The sequence below is a fragment of the Vidua chalybeata genome, chromosome 3, assembly GCF_026979565.1.
Source record: "Vidua chalybeata isolate OUT-0048 chromosome 3, bVidCha1 merged haplotype, whole genome shotgun sequence".
NCBI lineage: Eukaryota > Metazoa > Chordata > Aves > Passeriformes > Viduidae > Vidua > Vidua chalybeata.
In genome coordinates, this window is record NC_071532.1 from 48,856,567 (window position 1) to 48,876,035 (window position 19,469).

General features: G+C 37.6%; 1 protein-coding gene across 1 annotated transcript in view; it reads right to left on the reverse strand.

The window, feature by feature from the left end:
• The window catches only part of UTRN (utrophin), a 339,059-nt gene that overhangs the window by 246,411 nt on the left and 73,179 nt on the right, over positions 1 to 19,469 (reverse strand). The window contains exons 5-16 of the mRNA XM_053936936.1: positions 18,016 to 18,108; positions 16,980 to 17,152; positions 13,516 to 13,631; positions 12,357 to 12,520; positions 11,402 to 11,605; positions 10,222 to 10,403; positions 9,363 to 9,513; positions 7,836 to 7,955; positions 6,987 to 7,088; positions 4,025 to 4,132; positions 3,262 to 3,441; positions 1,798 to 1,964 (exon numbers count right to left, since the gene is read on the reverse strand). Of these exons, the coding sequence (XP_053792911.1) occupies positions 1,798 to 1,964; positions 3,262 to 3,441; positions 4,025 to 4,132; positions 6,987 to 7,088; positions 7,836 to 7,955; positions 9,363 to 9,513; positions 10,222 to 10,403; positions 11,402 to 11,605; positions 12,357 to 12,520; positions 13,516 to 13,631; positions 16,980 to 17,152; positions 18,016 to 18,108 (1,760 nt within the window). The remainder of the gene's footprint in view (positions 1 to 1,797; positions 1,965 to 3,261; positions 3,442 to 4,024; positions 4,133 to 6,986; positions 7,089 to 7,835; positions 7,956 to 9,362; positions 9,514 to 10,221; positions 10,404 to 11,401; positions 11,606 to 12,356; positions 12,521 to 13,515; positions 13,632 to 16,979; positions 17,153 to 18,015; positions 18,109 to 19,469) is intronic.

Here is a 19,469-nt window from a genome sequence, read left to right on the forward strand (position 1 = left end):
TTTCTTACCCCTATGACCTCTATGCTACAACCTAACACCACCAACAAAAAAACTCCAGTCAACTCTCAAATTAAGCAGTACTGTACAGAACTTGAGAGATGGACAGATGCACTGTACAGACCACAAGTCAAGTTGTATTACAATTACATTACTTAACAGTGTGAATCCTACCATGGAATAACAGCACCCCAATATATGCAATTGTCAATCTAAGCTTCCGTGGGAGAACTGGCAAAATTCCACTTTCTGGTCATTTGTTGGTTTCAACAGAAGTAAATGGAAACACACAAGACCATCAGAAAGTTTGTGACCTATTTTTACAACCCCTGGTTTTAATACAGTTTGAACTCTAGGAAAACAGAAAACAGATAAATCACTTTTGTTTTCAAAATCTATAATAGTTTCTACAACTCCTGAGACACAGAAAGGACAGATGGTTGCTGACTACTTTACTGCCCTGGCACATCCAGATGCACACACTACCCCTACCAGAGCTCAAAAAGTCTGACCAGAGTCCTTAAGAGGGTTTGGGCAGGTTCCTCACCTCTTAAAACCTCCATTCCTCCTCCAGAAAAAAAATTAATTCAAAAACTCTTCTTCATTGTGGAAATGCACAGCGACTCCCTAATCTTGATGCAGCCTCTATTGTCTCTCTAAATGACCTGACAAAGACTTAAACCACTGATACTTCAAGGAAATACTCATTTCCTCAGCCAAGCACAAAAAGCAGTATGTTGAGCAGACAACATTTAATTTCCTAATTTACACTGAAACAATTCCTTTAGTTTTAGGTATGCTATTTAATAAAGAGAATTCAACACATGTTATTAAACACTGTTTGGCTTAAGAGGAGAGAATGTTCCAGGAAAACTTGATAGCAGCCTTCCAGTACCTAAAGGGAGGCTACAAGAAAAATGGAGAGGGACTCAACGGGGAAGTGTATTGATAGGACAAGAAGTAACTTTTAAAGTGAAAGAGAGTATATTTAGATCACATATAAGAAAGAAATTCTTCAGTATGAGGGTGGTGAGATACTGGAACAGGCTGCCCAGAGAAGCTGTGGATGCTCCATCCCTGGAAGCCTACTAGAACAGACTAGATAAGTCTCCAAACAACCTCCATTAGTTGAAAGTGTCCCTGTCTATAGCAGTGAGGTTGGAATGAGATGATCTTTGAGGTCCCTTCCAACCCAAATGATTCTGTGAGTCTATATATGCAAATGAGTGCCAGCCACTCCAGAAATACTTGTGAAAGGAGATATCAGTGAAATATTATTCTTATTACTAAATACAAGATAGATGGAAAATCTTTTTGATTGAGCATCTGTTTTGTGCAGTTTCTTCCATATTTCTCATATGTTTTACGAAGATTAGAAATAAATAATAAATCAAAATGCTTGACACTTTCACACCACCTCTTGAGCAAAGATGAGAAGATGTTTTTCTTAAAGCAAGTAAAAATAATTCTGTCTTTTCAGCAAAGGAGTTGAGGTACAAAAAACCGAAGACCTGCTTCTATGAGAAACAAAATATCCCTGTTTTCTTTTGAAATTAATGGAAGCGACAGGTTTTCTGCTGCTCTGAAAGCAAGGCTGCATATAGCATTCCATTCCCATTCAAAGAATCACAGAATTGTTAGGGTTAGAAGGCATGACTGGAAATAATCTAGTCAAGCCCCCAAGCCCAACCTCACAACTGCAACTTAAGTATTGCTCACTTGCATAAAAAAAGATCAAAAGTCAAGACAGTCTCTGTAGTATCCAATGAGCAAGGGAAAATTGCAGTGACATATACTTACTTTTTCTTTGCTTCACTGTCCCCTGGAATTTGCCTTTTCTTTGGGAGCGGTGGTGGGGGCAATTCCTGTCTGGACTGTTTAACTACCACCTGTTCCTTCAATGGTGTTTCTGCAGAAGTCTTCTGTGAAACCTGAGACATTCCTACACTTCCTACAGCTTGAGTTACCTATACAAAATAATTTAGGGCAAGGATTATGTGCCATTTTTATACAAGCTGAGTTGCTTTTTCTTATTTTCTTTTATTCAGTCATAAAAGCCTGTTCATTCACTCTCACAAATGACCACACCAAGATGTCATGAAGCACCTTTATCATATTTACACTTCAGAGAAAAAGATCATTATTTTCATTTTACAGACGGGAACCAAGCAACAAAATTCTCAATTCAACTAGAATCATGCCATTCCAAATGAACTAAAATTAACAAAAGGAGCATTATATGTATTTTCTTTCTTAATTTCTTCACAAAAAGAACAAAGGTACTTGAAGTTTATTATTAGCAATTATACATTTTGTACTCTTACTCTATAAAACAAAGTCTAGATCTCATGAAGAGCTAATACACAGCAAATTTGACCTAAAAACTCACTCAAGTCAATAGAAATCTCCCGTGCTCTTTATCACGTTATAAGGTAAGTCCCAGGAGACTCAACCTGTAAGTTCTAAGTATGTGCTTGATATTTAAGGGGAGTGAAAGGATAGAGACAGGAATTGGCATTCTCTAGTGCTTTGACTCAAACACAAGAACAAATTAAAGCCACATGGCTGAAACGAGTCCCTACCCAGACTGTACAATTCATTCACTATACATTAAATGGATCATTAATTAGTGCCATGGTTTTACCCATAACAACATATTAATATCACCAAAAAAACCTCACTCATATAACTCACATATGAGTTATAAAGCTGTCAAATAAAACCCTCACAGAATCCAGTAGGAGTTCTGTCTAAATAAAAATATTATCAAGCACTCAAAATATTAAAATAAACATTGAGCAATCCAGCTTGGCTATCATCATTGCATGTCAAACAAACAACTACTCTATTTTCAACAGATGAGAAATCATACCCACAGAGCATAAATACTTGTATGACTCCCATTTGTTTATCTATTCTGGGGTTTGGGTTCTGCCTTTGTTTTCTTTTAGTATCAGATTTAAATCCATTCCCAGCACTCTTATAATGTTTAAAGGCATTTGCATTGACTGATAATACATGGCAAGCCTGCTTTACTCACCAGATAAATGAAGCTTAATCTGTGTGAGAAACGAGTAACAGTACTGGTCAGGTTAAAAACTTGGGCTTTTGGAGACCAAAAACACAGACAGCTTTGTCAGCCCCACATGAAAAAGTACTCACCTACCTCTCTAGCCTGATGCCCGGACAATTTTGCTAACACAGTGAAGTTTGCATACATGCAGTCATACAAAAAGCTAAAAAGTAATAAAGCCTTGTAAATACCTGGTTGGAGTAATCCTCTAGCTTCTGAACCAAACTGTCCCACCTCTGAGTTAGTTCTTCTTGATCCTGATCAATTTTACTGGATGCTTTGCCATTTCCAAGGATTTGGGCCACATCCTGACCTAATTCATTCAGCTGGTCTAGTGTTTGTCGTTTCATTCCCATGTCCTCTTTTAAAATCTGTAGTTAAAAGAAAATATTAAAATATAACATCAAGTATTCTACTTCCCCTAAGCTTTAATTCCTTGGCTAAGAAGCAAAGGGGTTTGAAAGGGTGGTGACAGGGTGAAATATGTACTACCTGAGCCAGATGAACAGCTCTTTTGCATAAAAAAAAGCACTAACAGACACCATTCTTAAAGAGCACATCCTTGAAACATCTTCTAGAGGAACCAGCACTATCTCTTCAGTAACAGTTACAAATTATTAGTTCAGATACAAGCTGTTGCAATGAAATAAAGAAAAACCCACACCACAAACCTATACCTTGGAAAGCACAGCTGACTGGTGGCCTGCAATAACATCCAAACCCTCTCAAAAATCTGGGATAGCTGTTTCAGAGTTTGGCACACCAACATAGAATGGCCACGGAGTAAATAGTACATATGTTTTAAATTCAAGTCCAAGAATCTGGCAAGGAAATAATGCTGGCCTGGCTTCTAATGTATCGTGCATTCACAGCTCCTACTAGGGTCAAACTAGTAATTTGCCACTCATCTAGTCTATGAGATTTAATGGGATAGAGCAGGATATCAATACTCACTGCTAGTTTTCGAACATTCACACTCAGGTCTGTTTGATCTTTAAAGTTGCTCGTCTGGACCTTATTCAAGGCCTCTTCTTTCTCGGTTAACCAAGCTTTCAATAAGCACTGCAGATCATAAGAAAAATAGCACAAGAAAATATCAAGACTGTCAAATAGCTATTGACAATTGCTTCTTTATAATCTTTGCATTCAAAACACAGTTCTGCAGTCTTTATATGCTGGAATTTCAGTTGACTTTAACAAAAGTAGCACACAAAAGTGGACAAAAATATCATATTAGGGAAGCAAGTAATACTTTCAGCAAAACAATTTCAACAAAACCATTTCTCAATATATCAGAGCACACCTCCCCCGAATTTATTTATATAACAAACAGATACCCACCATAAAGCTAACATAGGATTTATAAATCATAATAGAATATATCAAAATAGCATGCATGTGTTCTTTTCTTTTTCCATCCTTCTTCCTCTATAACTCAAACACAGCTGTTACAAACGTTTTCACACAGAAGTGACACCACTGGTAATTCATATTTCTTTTAGTCCAGGCAGTTGATCAAAGACTCAGATACTAAGTAGTCACCTCCCTGTTTATGGCACCTACTTTCAATTGCAAAACAACGCCAGCAAATTCTATTCCATTAACTACTGGAAGCTGGAGTGGTCTGCTCTGAACAGTTCTAACTCAAGGACCTTTAGTTTTTTCCATTTTTTTTTTCTACAAAACCTGTCCTAGGTCTCACTTCTCTTCAGTCACACAGCACTCCTGTAGTAATACCAGCAACAACTGGCATCAAGTACCAGGAAGGATTTTATGTATTCTATATTATGTTCCCACATACTGCTGCTATTGGATAGCAATCTCCATGGTCTAGAATGCCCATCTCTCTATCAATCTCAGTTGCCCAGCCATTAGTGCACTGGTGTTCCTCTCAGTTTAAAAATAAATCACACAGCAAGACAGACCTTTTTATTCTTTGAACAACACACTTTACAACAGCCACCAGGCTCCCCACCCTAGCTGTATATTTTTGGCATTGTCACAGAACTTACTATAGCAACTTTGGGCCACAAGGCTAAGGCAGTTCACATTTCTAATGTAAAGCAATATGCAAAATCTACAGACAGAAATATGATGGTGGTTAAAATGCCATAAGGCTGTGAGAAAAAGAATTATAACACCACACACTCTGGAAAAATCATGCTGGCATCCCAGCCAACATATTTTATGCATAAGAGGAGCCCAAAACCCCTTAATGCATTCAGTTAATTTCTGCTAAATCAGCAGTCAAAGATAACTCTCCCTAGAAAATTGAAACATAATTACCACAGTGCTAAGAAGTCTCTGGCACTGATTGAGCAATTTGTTTCCTGAGAGGTAAGGACTGTGTTGACTTGAAAATGTGGTGTACAAGAGCTTTCTAGGCAGCCACAAAAAGGCTGATGCATCACTGTTGCTCATCTCTCCATTTGGTTGGACAAAATAGAGAATGCTTGTAATAAAGCGTTTTAGTTACTTTTGTGTTATGAAAGTATTTGTATTTATTTTTAAGTAGTTTCAGACTGTAAGTTTCGTAAGTCACTTGATCATCATTGCGGATTTGTAATTCAAACCTGCTAGCAATAAATGAATTATTCAGGTGAACAATGAGTGCAAAAAGGCTCATCTAAACCAGCTAAAACAAACTTCTATTTGGTCCTTATTTGCTATATGACATTCTACATTAAGCACACTGATTGCTTCATTTTTACAGAGCAACATAGCTACACACAAATTTAAAATAAGCTGAGTTCAAATGTTCTACTCCAACAGAATATGGCACTTCTAACAGTATTGTAATAGTCAAAGAGCGGTCCCCAAACACACATAAGGGTAGAAATGGATGTTGACATGATGGAGTCATCAAAAGTAAGAGCACTTTAAGTCCATAACTCAAAACATAAACAGCAAGGATTTTGGGGGAATCCTTATTTCTCAATTCTGAGTTACCATGCCCAAGAGTTGCCAGAAAACATTAGCACACAATTTTCTGGATACACATACACAGGTGACAAAGCATTGTTTTAAAGAAACATATATAAACAGATACTTGGCATGGGATAAACCAGAATCTTAATGTTGGGTCCATATTAACAAGGTCACATGAGCTACAAATTCAGCATATCAATATACTACAAACAGATATGGGATAGGTAAGGGAGGAACACACATGCAGCCCCAAAGAATGCAGACAAAACACGCTTGTCAAAGAAACAAGGCTGCAGCTGATACCAGTAGATATACCAGCATTGTTCTACTTCTTTCAAATGTCTAAACAATCTCTGCCTTGTTTAAACAATAGCTTACAGTGATAAATATGTTTAAGAAGAAAAAAAAAATTTCAGTAAAACCTTCAAAGAAAAAAACAAAATATTTTAAGCTGAGAAATGAAACAAGCTCTAATTCTACATATAGAAACAGCACATGTAGTTGTGTTGTTATTTTTTATGCCATAAATTACTTGTGTTTGAGAAGTATTTTTATGTAAAATACGTCATATCAAAGCGAGAAAACACTTTAGTATTGCACAATTGTGTATATGTGTTCATGCTGGAAGCACATATACTTTAATTACGAAGATTTCTGTAATTACAAAACTACCCAATAGAAAAATGACAATGAATTTTCTAAGTATCACAGATACTCATTTTACAAGATACCTTGGAAATTACTTTATAATGAGCTATAAACTTCTATTCTTAAACTTTGGAAAAATACTTCTCTTGCACTTCAGAGCTACTCCTATCCTCAAAGAACACTGGGAACCCAAACAATAACAAATTCTAGGCTTTCAAGGTCTCTTTTCCATGAGTTGCTCAATCCTAGTCAGAGCTTTGACTGTTTGGGTTTTCTCAGTTTGGTTTTTTTCCCTTCCACAAATCAACCAGTCACTCTGAGAAACTGAACAGCTACTCACCTGTTCTTCCAGCAGCTCCTGCCATAAAAGCTGAATTTCTAGCAGTTTGACTCGCCGATCCTCAGTCCAACGACAAACTGCTGTCCACCGCTCACCAAGCCTCTACAAAAGCACAAAACACTCAGTAATGATCACGAACCTCACAAAGGAACTCCAAAACCAGATATTCAAAAGTGTGATTTCTACTCCACATTAACATCTTTCTACATTATATCTACTTTCCTGCCCATTATTGATATTACTGTATTGCACAGAGCTGGAGACTAACACTTTCAAAAACATTCACATACAGCCTTAACTCTGGTTTTGCTCAAGTCTTTGAGCTATTTAATTGACTTAAAAAGGAATGAACAAAGTAGCATGAATTCTGTTTGAAAAAATTCTGTCTCATGTACTCACTGTACTTCAGGTTATAGTCCTAAGTGACAGGAAAACACTTCATATGATATTCCCTAGGTAAATTGCATTCATGTCTTCCAAGTATTTCTCCTGTCAGATTTTAACTTTCTATTTCAGGAAAATAACTGACATGAAATAAGAGTTGTACTATCAATCTTCCCATTTAATGCAACTGCTGAAAGGATATACTACCAAATTACCTAAATCATTGGGAATGCAAACAGCTTGACAAATCAGGAATTGAGCTTGAAAGTCACCAAAGTATTTTGCAGGTTTTAGCTTGAGCTGAATTAATAATTTTTCAAGTTATTATTGCTCCTAAAGAAAATGTTATTTTAAATTACTTTCCAAGATAAATTGTCTTTAAACACAAAAATGTTGATTAACAATTACATGCAAATTTTTCAAGTGTCTAATAATACCGTTAAAAAAAGAGGACTAAGATTTTACCTGCAGTTGTTCCTCCAGAATAGCTGTTGCACTTTCCCCACTGCTTTCATCAACGATGACCACCATGTGTGTTAGGGAGTTGACCTTTACCTGTTCTGCCTCTAGGTCACTCTGCAGGCTCTACAAGAACAAATCAGAGGTTACCAACTTTTAATGCATTTGCTAATCTGCTGTTTTGGCCACAGTGACTATCACAGCTGCTGTGGCAAATGAACTTTGATATTTCAGATTCAACAGCTAAGCACATATTTTACCACTGGCAATCCCTGCACAGTTTAAAAATTTTAAGCAAAGGCTGCTAGAAATGAACCCAAACACATTTTGGGTTAAAATACTGTAAAAGATAGTGCCTTAAGTTGAATGTCCCATACTTGACTAGGAGAATCACATGACAACTACACTGATTTCCATATGTCCAATGTTCTACGTAGGAGAGCTTAAGTATTTCTACACAGGGCTGCTATTGTTAATAAGCAAGCAACATAGGGCATGCCAAACAGAAATCATTAAGAACACTCATTTTTCAAGAGTTGACAATATAATTTCAAAAAGTATCAACAGTGCAATAACTGACCATGATGCTCCTAAGTTAATAGTTGAAAACTGCAGAAAACATGCAGTTCTGATTAGTTTAAAGCAATCTGTAGATTTAAATATTCATACAACTTCAAAAAGAACAGATTCAATGGTTAAAGCCTACTACAAAATATCTCCGCAAGATCAACACACCTTTACAGTACTGTAAATGTCACTTTATACCAGCATATCCTAAGCTACTCTATGAAACACATGCCTCAAACTCCCCAGACTTTGAAAACAAAGGACAGGAAAGTACACAGACTAAAAATACTCCAGTGCTCTTGTTCTGTGAGGTATGTCCCATGCTGGGGAGAAGGTCAAACCTCAGCACTGAGCATGAAAACTAAAGCTGCACCACGACAAATATCAAAAGGACATCTTTCTCCTTCACAAAAACATTGCAGGATAGAAAGGCTGGATTTGCCTTTAATCCTTTGCTGGATTACCCAAAAATTCAATTGAGAGAAAAAACACTTCCAAAATATTGCACATATGAGAAAGCAGTGTCTAAGCACTCTCTTAGGATGGGACTGGAATTGGTGACTTGGAAGGCCCTGATGGTTTTGACTCCCCCACTACTTTAATGTGCAAGTCTCAAGCAGGCGTTAGTAATGCCTGCCAGTAATTAAGGGCAAATCTCTCCACAGTACCTTTCGTACTGTTCCTCACACTTTTTTTTTACCAGGAGAGGCCCTATTCTCTGCACAAAGTAAGGGTAACAATTTTCCCTAAAGGTTTCATTTCCTGCATGAAGCAAATGTAATAGCTCCTGCTAGTCAGCAGTGCTCAGGTGTTAAGACTTCTAATTCCTTTTTACACCACCATCATCCTTTTCCAAACACCAAATGCAGTCACATATGACTTTTGACAATTAAGTTTCTCATGTGCCAATGTACACATCTTCCAAATATTTCTCCTATACATATTACATAACAGCAAAAGGTTTACCTTATGTTCTTCCAGCTGTTTTTGAAGTGACTCCAAATCCTCTGCTAGGAGCTGAGATTCCATCTTCTGAATGCGCTCCTCTGTGACCATCAGCCAGTCAGACAGCTGCTGCAACTGCTGCTTCTGGAGCGCCATCAGCATGTCATGCAGGCTGCAGGGGGAAGCACAGAGTTACTTCAGACACAGCTTTCCCAAAGAAAGGAACAAAATTCTAGTTCATATAGGAAAGAAGCAAGTGCATACATAAAACTGTTACTTATTACTAAATAAAATTTTCAACATTTAGCTAAGGAACACAGGTAAGCATTCTTGTTTCTTTCTCAATAAAAAATGTTCATGAATTATGCAATCTATATCAGGGATTGTTTCTTCCAGTGGGGTTTGCTGCTAATAAAGCCACTGCTGAAAGTCACAACAAAACAGTTTCTCCATTGATATGCAGTTCTTACCTTGGTAACCCATATGTAGGGAAAAATTCTTCTAAAAGCTTTTTAATTATGTAAATACACATAGATATCCACTATGTGCTTTACTGAGAAACTTAAATGTGTTTCTAACATTGTTTCAGTAGCTTATGCAACCACTGCATTTAAATACCATATATTTAGTCTGGCACATCTACATAACAATTCACAAAATAATTTACACAATGACCCAAAAAAAAAAAAAAAAACCACTAAGTTATACACACTCCTTTCATTTCACTTTAAAGCATGAAGGAGGATTTTGTGTCACAAAGTGAAATGTTTATTCTAAAAAAAAAGTCTTACAAATGTATGCAAACCAAATTCTCCAAAACACAGCAAGAACCAGAGGTCAGTCCTGAACCTCTAGAAGAAGTTATGTGCCATGAACTCACCGGGACTGCCTGTCCATGCTCTCCACCCTGAGCTCCTCCCAGCGGGAGTTCAGCAGCAGCATTTGCTCCTGGATCTCAAACTCTTCTTCAGGTGACAGATTTCCCTGGGCCACCAGTTGGTTTCCAGCCTGCAGAACATTGCCCACACTGCTCTGGTGCGCAGTCAATTCCATCATAAAACCCTGGAAATGGTACAAGCAGACATCACTGTGAGGTCTTATCAGAGTTTATGACTTGGTAAATATCCTAAAAAACTGTAATGTTTGCATCAGTGCTCTAGAAGGAGCTGGCACCATCAAATGCATGATGATGGCAGACGTGTTCCTTTCCTTGACACAAGATTTTCCATGCACTACAAAAATTCTGGATCCAGTAAAACAGAGGAAAAAAAAAAGCTGACCACTTCAATGAAAGATCTCTTTGGGAGAAGAGAGCCTTCAAACAAACACAATAAAAATATGAAACAGGAATTTACCTATGGCAAACAGAACATAAAACAACATCTGAAATGTACTGTAGGAAAGCAATTAGAACCCTATGAGTTAGCAACATATATTTACTGTATATCCAGAACAGCTCTTCCTTTGCTTCATGGCTTTAAAACTGTAGCGCAAGGAAAAAATTCCTCTGATTGATCAGCATTCAAACTCTATATTCGATTTTATATAGTAAGCTGGCATGGGAAAAAATTAAAACATCTAACATGGCAAAAACCTTCTTGCAATATTGGGACATTTTTTCAGATTTAGACCAAAGTCAAACCAAAATTTGTAAAAAAGAATAATTTGGAAGCATCAACACATGTTTCTGAAACAAACTATCCTAATCATCACAGGAGAACCACTGAATAAATTGACATAATTGTCAATTTCAGCATTACCCTTATTTAACAGCAAGTGGCATAAGGCTGACCAGGTTTTTTAGTAATTAGCAGCAGGGAAGTACAACTCAGTCTGAGATCAGACTGCCTTTGTATTATGCACACCTGTAAACCAGTCAACAAAGGTGATTTAAAAAAATTACATTAAGGTTTCAAATCATGCTTCATTCTAGGTTCTTCTAAAAAGAAGAATTTCGCCTTGAATAAAGGCTAGGAAATGGAAATTCTGCAGCTTATTTACACAAACACAAAAAAAAAAGAAGCCACATCGCAATAAAATAATTTATAAGAGATGCTTACTTCATGGGTGGAAAATTGTTCTTTGACTTCCTCAACATCACCAGATATTTCCTCCTGTTCCCGAAATGCATCCTCAGCTGACAGCAACCATGTAAGAACTTCTTCCAGAGCAACTTGGTAGCTATCCAAATCCATATCCACCTCTGTCACTGTGCTGGGAGTCTCTGCTCTAGAACTGTCCTGGTCTTCTTCAAGTGCCACAGTCTAGGCAGCCAAGTGGAAAGAGATGTCTTAGAACTGCACAGAAGACACCCTCCCAAATGGTATTAAAACCAGAAAAATTAAGATCTCTTTCAAGCTTTCATAAAATGTTAAAAAAATTGTTGGATACATCTTAATGAGAAAGGCCAAAGTCACTATATTAAACTGCAAGTTCATTAGTAAAGAACCTGGATAGAGAATACAACTTTAATCTTGCTCTGTCAACAGTGAATCTCAAAACCAACCAAAACCTCATCACTACCACTAACCACCACAAATTCCATGGAAAATTCAGTTAAAGATTCTGGACCATCCTCTTTAGCTGATCAAGACATATGAAGCAGAGAAGAGAAAAAGAAAAAAAAAAGGAAAAAAAATGAAAAAAAAAGGAAAAAAAAAAGAAAAAAAAAGGAAAAAAAAAGGAAAAAAAAAGGAAAAAAAAGGAAAAAAAAGGAAAAAAAAAGGAAAAAAAAAAAGGAAAAAAAAGGAAAAAAAAGGAAAAAAAGAAAAAGAAAAAAAAAGGGCAACATAACACAAATTTATACTTCAATACACAAGATTTTTGTAAGTGTTGCAGAAAAGAAAAAGGAAGACAGAAAGACTGCAGTTAATGACAATGTTGCTATGATTTTTCGTATTTTCCCAGTTGTGTTGCCCAGGACAGAAGGCATGTTCCAGAGGTAACTGACAAACTTGAAGATCGGCTAAAATTACAGCTCAAGAAAAGAAAGGCCAGCTTTGATGATAAACACACCTGCGGCACGCTGAATTCTCCATCCTCACATTCCTGCTTGTATCTCCTTGGGAGGGTTTCCACCTCCCGAATGTCTTCCATTGTAACTTGCTTAGGAAGGACTTCAAACAAAGAAGTTAAATACATAATAATGGACTTTTTGTCTGGAATCTGTACAGCAACATCTGCATCAAAAAGATAAAACATGGGGAAAAATAAATGAAGACAATTTTTTAAATCATTACATAGAACACAGGTAACAATTCACATATTGTCCTGTTAAACAGCCTTTCATGAACTTTTAACTTAGATACTAGGCTTAGAGACCAGACACACATTAAAAGTAGCATAAAGGAGGAAAAAAAAATTTTTTTCTACATTTGGAAGTGAATTCACATTAAAAGTCTTGATCTTTTCAAAGTAAGAACACAGACATGAAGTTGCTAAGGAATAAAATCTGCCTGGGGAAAATTGTTTGAAGCATCTCCCAAGCAGAAATGTATCAAGGACAGTATCCTACACAAACAAACATTTCCACTTAGGCTCTATCCCCATTCCCATTGTCAGTCAGGTAATTTTCTCATTTTCCACACTGGAAAGAGTTTCACTGAGCCAGGCTGGGTTATGAACGGTACCCATTCAGTTAATTTTTTTTTTTCTTTTCCACAAGAAGGTGATGCTTGTCTTTCAGAATGAATCTTTGGAGGCTCACTTCAAAGCAGAGGAACAGGTCAATAAATTAAAAAGGAGCCATAAAGGTTTCCTGATAAGCATTCCTAGGCAACTACTGCTACTCAGTGTGTGTGTAAAGAACAATAAATTCTGAGCTCTTAAAAAGCCCCTTCTACACAATGCACTACTGCACCTGAAAAGCATACATCCTTGCAGCACAGCTCCTACCTAAAAGGAAACAAAGTGTATCAACTTCACCTTCCTTACACAGTCCCTGGATGGAAAGTCAACCCAAACCTTAATATTCAAAACACCAAAGCCTACACATGTACATCCATACCCTTACCCTAACAAATGGCATTTCCTTAAATCCAAATTTAAAGGCTTGAAATTAAATAGCACTGCACAAAGCTGATAGAACTGTCATTCATACTTAGTATCAATAGAAGAAATTTCTTTTAAGAGAGCTCAAAAAAAGCTTCTTGTCGAGTAAAAAACTGTATCCCACCTTCAGGATCCAATAGTTTCTCTATTCCTAAGTGGTTCTTGGCTATGTTGAAAGCATTTTCCAGTCTCTCAACCGGGGACATCTTTGTAACTTTATCCCAGCTGAACAGCTCAGGTCTAAAAATGAAAGTAAAACAAGGATGAAAGCAAATTTATCCTTAAGAAAATTCCATACCATGCAGAATATCAAGTTAGGCATACGACAGTAGCTACCCAAATAATATATTCATACACATATATACCAAATACCAACCATAAGTGCATATACACAAATGCAAAACAAAAAGCACGATTCTCACTTATTAGAGACAATCTGACGATCACAAATTAACTGACTGCATTCCCACGGCAACCTCCACCTTCCATTCCATGTCCTAAACAAAGTCATTGACTGAAACAGGAGATCAAATACAACCAGCAAGAACACAAGCTTTGTTTAAAATTTATCCCAGAACCAGTTTTCCTCAACTGTTTCTTTTACAGCATTTTATTACTACACATTTTCTGCATCAGGCACTGCTTGGTAATCAAGAGTCACTCTGTTCCTGGAAAACCTCATTCCAAACTTGTGATGTGGCTCAGTGACCACCCCAGGCCATCACAGCCAGGAGAAACAGCGGTCTCCATCTCACTCACTCACTCTTCCCCATGGTCTTTTTCCCCCAGTAACGAAAAACAGCCTACAGGAAAACATCCCATCACAAGTGCTCATGAGTCCCAGTACAAATCAGGCCAAGGAGCTGATCAATTTGCAGTGTCAGCAGCCTTCATCTAAGATCAGTGTTAACCCAAGGGCATCTCCAGTCCAGCTGTGCACCCAAAACACGCTGGTGGGTCTCAAGGGGAAAGAGCAGAGCACACAACAGGAAGCAGAGGGAGCAAACAGGGCCCATTCCAAGCAGTACCTACACCTGCGGGGCATGATCAGCCAAGTGCTGCAGCAGTACAGCTGCAGAGCCATTAAAACATCCTCCATTCTCCTGCAATAGTGGCTTCTCATCAAAACACTGCTATTGATTCAGTACTTCATAGAACTTGGGGAGGAAGAGATGGTCTTGCCTTTAATTCTTTTAATATTTGATTCAGTTGTAAATTGACTTAAGAGTGCCCTTTATCATCTGTCAAGTCATTACGTTTGTGAAACAGGAAGTCCCTAACCCAACAGAGTCTAAAAAGCAAAAAGCCAGAAGAAAGCAGGGTGAGCAGGAACAAAGATATACATAGAAGCTCATGGAATACTGTACATCCATGCAAAAGCAGCAAGAAGATCCATAGATTCATGTATATCTTTAGTAGATATTGACTTTGAAAACAAAGATTTTAATAAATCACAGGTACTTACCTAAGAGTGAGAAACTCAAATGAAAAAGTAGAATTCAATTCAAAGAGGAGGTAAGCTAATATTACTAAATGAAAGAGACCAGTACAGTAAAATGCTAATAAAATTATATGAGCTAATAGGTTACTTGCATGTTGCAGGTGTTACAAAGATATTAGATATAATATTAGATATTGTAGCCAAGAGGTAGTACAACTAACAATTGTTGACAGATACATAATGAGAAAAGAAAGATATTAAATCTCTTAATGGAATCCATTAAGGTTCTCCGATTTTAAGTGTCATATTAAATTAAAATATAAAAGCAGTATTGAAAAATGCCTCTGAGGAAGGAAAGCACTAGTGTCTGGGTAAGTTAAATGGCTTTGTTGTCCTGTTGCTTCTGCAACCTACTCCAATCTCCTTGCTCCTTGCAAGTGCTTTTAAAGTCTCTCCTTCAAAGTTGAAAAGATAAACCCAGCTCAAGATTTCTTTAAAGTATGGGGAAAATGATGCTTCTCTGACTAAAGGACTTGTGCCCAGGGACAACAAAGCTGAATTCTGACATGCCAGCAGTTGTCAGGCTCCAAGGGATATGGAATAAAAGGCTCAGACCCAGATTTTAGGAAGTCACAGGAAAGCACAGTTACTGAGTCAAAAGCTTACAGCTGAGGCTTTTGCTACTTAAAAAGTGCTCTGAAAAGGGCAGAAACTTCATATCCTGCACAGCCTAAGCACATAGTAAAAATAAAAGGACAACAAACAGCCTAAAACTAATTTTTCTGCTTCTCTCAGGTCACCTAGGTTTCATTTGTGTCTAAAGCTGGCACACTCCATCAGAAAGCTTCACACATTCAACAGCAGAGCAAGGCCACTACAGGCAGTTGTGCTGGTAGGAAAATCACCATAACTGCTCACACAGTCCGGGGGAGGGACTTTGTAATACTTGTGATAAATTCCAGTGAGAGGTTTGGTAGATCTGTCCTTGCACAGCAGTCCTTCCAAACTTGCAGAAGCCCTCAGCATGGTGCTGGCCCTCCTTACACAGCCATGCAGGCTGAACACAAGCCAGCACTGGTCCACAAGACACAGAGTTATATCAAGACAGTGAGTCTGTGACAGAGCCTATTGCGCTTACCAAAGGCCAAATGGGCACTTTAGAGCAGGCTCAAAGTGAATGTATGTTCTGCAAACACTTTGCATCTGCTGGGTGTAAATCTGAGTGTTTGTAAAGCATTTGCTGTGTCAAATACCTGCTGACCAGGAGGTCTGGTTAAATTCTAGAAATTATAATACCATTTCCACATTAAATGGTTATTTATGGGTAAGAACAGTCAGACCTTGCAAAGCAATGAGCTGACTTCATTTAAGAGACACAGGATTAGAATGGATTGCCCAGTAGATCTCAAGAGATTTTTAAAAAGGAAGTAAAAAAAAGTATGCAACTTTAATAGAATCTGTAATGATGATTTATTTGAACTTCTGAAGAGTCTTGCAAAAATCAGAAAGAACACAAAAGATCTCTGCAAAGAACCTTTAACTCCATTCCTTATAAAGTATAATGAACAAACTAAAGGATATTCTACAGATACCTAAAGTGTTTGATATTCTGCCCCACAGTTCTGCCTGCAGTCCTGAAATAACTGCATACATTGTCTTTCAAGCAAGATACATTAAAAAACACCAGAAAAGCTACAGAGCCTCTCATTTCTTCATTTTGAAGCTTCTGTATCTTCTTATTGAAATTATATGGCATTCTCCAATGGAAGAAAAATTTCTTTTTGCAAGGGAAGCCAGGTAGAAGGAGAGAAATTCAGGTGAAGGAGATGGTCGACTCCTCCTTCTCCAACAGAGACCTTTTCAATATATTCATTGTAAAATGCATACCAAGTGGGATGTAAACCCACTCCAATTAGCAAATGTTTGTGCATGTGCAGGAACTCAGCGTTACCCTCCTGCCTTGGCTACAGTCTTTGCTGGCAATGTCCCACCACTGCTATTGTTGCCACAAAGAAAAGACAAACAAACAAAAATCCTGGACAAAGAATCACTGAAATAGGCCAGAAGCTGTCAAATGTTCAAGCATGAAGACACAGGAAAAAAGCTGTTTACTTCACTAGGTCAAAGATAAGCTGTTTGCCACTTACTTATGTCTGTGAATGACAGCATTAAAGGCAAGTCCATCAGCCCAGCTTGTGGTGAAGTTCAAAACATTGACCTGACTGTAAGGTCTGGTGGACTGGCGAACCCAGCTCAGCAGTATCTTCTCACTGTTGGTCTGCTGCAAATCTGACATGATGTTCTTCATGACATCCTTCACCTGCAAGACAGCAACAACTACACCTTACAAACATATGCTCCACTTTTCCTCCCTACAAAACCAAACTACTTCCAAATCATAGAAGGGGCTTCCCCATGAAAAGCCATGAATCAAACTCCAATTCCTCACATGAAATTTGCGAATAGCAGTCTTCAGGCCGTCTTTTCCCTCTACTGATTACAAGAACCAGTGATGCTTAGTGTAATAATGACACATTACTCTTACACTATGATCCTCTCACTCTCCTTGGTGCTGTCTGCTCTAAGCATAGGGAATAAAACTCCTCACTGCCTTGTGCTGTGGTTCCACCAGTAAACAAACTCCAAAAATACAGCTTGTATAGGTTTTCTGCAAGAAGAGAATATCTGCTCATCCTACAAAAGTAGTTTGCTGTTTGGGTACTAGTTATGCACATCTACAAAGGTCCCTCCAAATTAATTTGATGATCTTCACAGATACTTAGATAAACCAGGAACAATTCCATCTATGAGACTAACAAACCTACAAAGCAGCTGTAAGATGCAAGACAAACACAGCTACCTAAACAGTAAAACACTACCTGCCTCAAGGCCTTGAGGAAGGAATGGAAATACAATGCTTCAGCCTGAAAAGCCTCTCTGCAATTCACACCAGCAGGAACTAAACTGAGTGGCCGAGCACAACTGGGCGCATGCGAGAATACGGATCATGGGAGGCAGCCAATAGACTTCGAGCAGAAACCAAATACTGGCCTGCCTTTATTTACCAGCCCAAAATAGAAGCAGTATTTTCTGCCACCAAAAGCCTGGGAAGGTTTGAGAAAATCACAGCAGAACATTGTACATGATTCCTGGAAAGGAAGAGATCTCAGAGCAGCCTCTCACCTGCCAGTGCAAGATAATGCTCCAGAGCAGCCCCAGCGTCAGCTTGTGATTTCCATCAACGATGTCAGTTCCTCCAATATTCACCAACTCCACCTGGAGAGGTTGAATCAACTCTCTATTAAACACTGTTATCATAGCTCCAAGTAACAACCCCACCCCACATCCCTGGCTGCCTAGCCAAGTATTACCAAGTGCTCTGAAATAAATAGTAGTTGAAGAGAAAAGCAGAGCTGACAGAATTTTACATGACAACTGCTTAAATAAACTTAACATTAACTGCTTAAACTGCATGACAAGAGATAGCACCAAAGAATATATTCCACTGGAAGAGTTTTATTCTCTCTAAATATACAGGTGCATACCAGCAGTCAAAACTGAAAAACAGAAATGCAAGCATAAAGGACCTGATAGGAAAGTAAAAATTAAGCAAGTTTGGTCCTCAGTTATTTTTATATTTTAATTTGATTTACAAATCAGAAAAGCTGACTTTCTGTACTTGGAACCATTCTGCTTAAAGGATGAGATTCACAGGATCACTTGATCACCTACACCCTAGATTTGTCTGATTCTTGCAATATATATTTAAACACTTTTATAAATTATTTCACAAGTTATGAATATTTCATAGCCCACAAACTCTCCAACAACAGAATGCAACTGCTTTTCAGTGGATGCCTTTCCCTCCATCGTAACACACAACACTTTCCAATGAAGCTAAGCAGTAGACATAAATCAACTACATGACCTTAACAACCTTCAGCTAACTAAGACCATCTGTTTACTTCCAGAAACCCAGATGCTGTCAGCTTAAGGAAGAAATAATTAATTATTGCAATTCAGTATTGTTTCATTTATTGTTATAATAAAATTAATCATTTTCAAGCTGAAAAACTCATCATTTATCCTTTAAAAAGTTAATATTTACAGTACCTCAAAGAACAAAAAGAACCCACTGCCAGTTTTGTCTGCTTCCAAGAAATATGACACTAGTCCACCAACACAGAGGGGATATTGCAGTATAATAGAGCATGTTGTGTCACTCTTCAATCAGCAGTTTATATAAATATGCCCATGCTTTCTTGTCTTTAATGTATTTTATTACCAAAATGTTTTTATTACGTTATTTTAGTGACCTGACATTCACAAATAGAAATTCTAAGTATAGACAGCACACTTATCAGGAATTGTTCATCAAAAAAGGAAGAAAAACTAATACCACTTTATTATAGCACTACTGTCTTCCAGTCAGTAAAAACAAATATTAAGCCAAATAATTAATATTCTTATTTTTCTTAAAGGAGGATTTGATTTTGTTTGCTTGTTTGTTCTTCTGACCAGTTACCAAAGCTGCAAATTAGAAACACAATACGTTTGACACAGAGGTGACAGAAATCAACGAAAAGACCCTCCTAGAAACAGAGAGCAGGATAGAGCCACAAAACCTGCCATCCCCT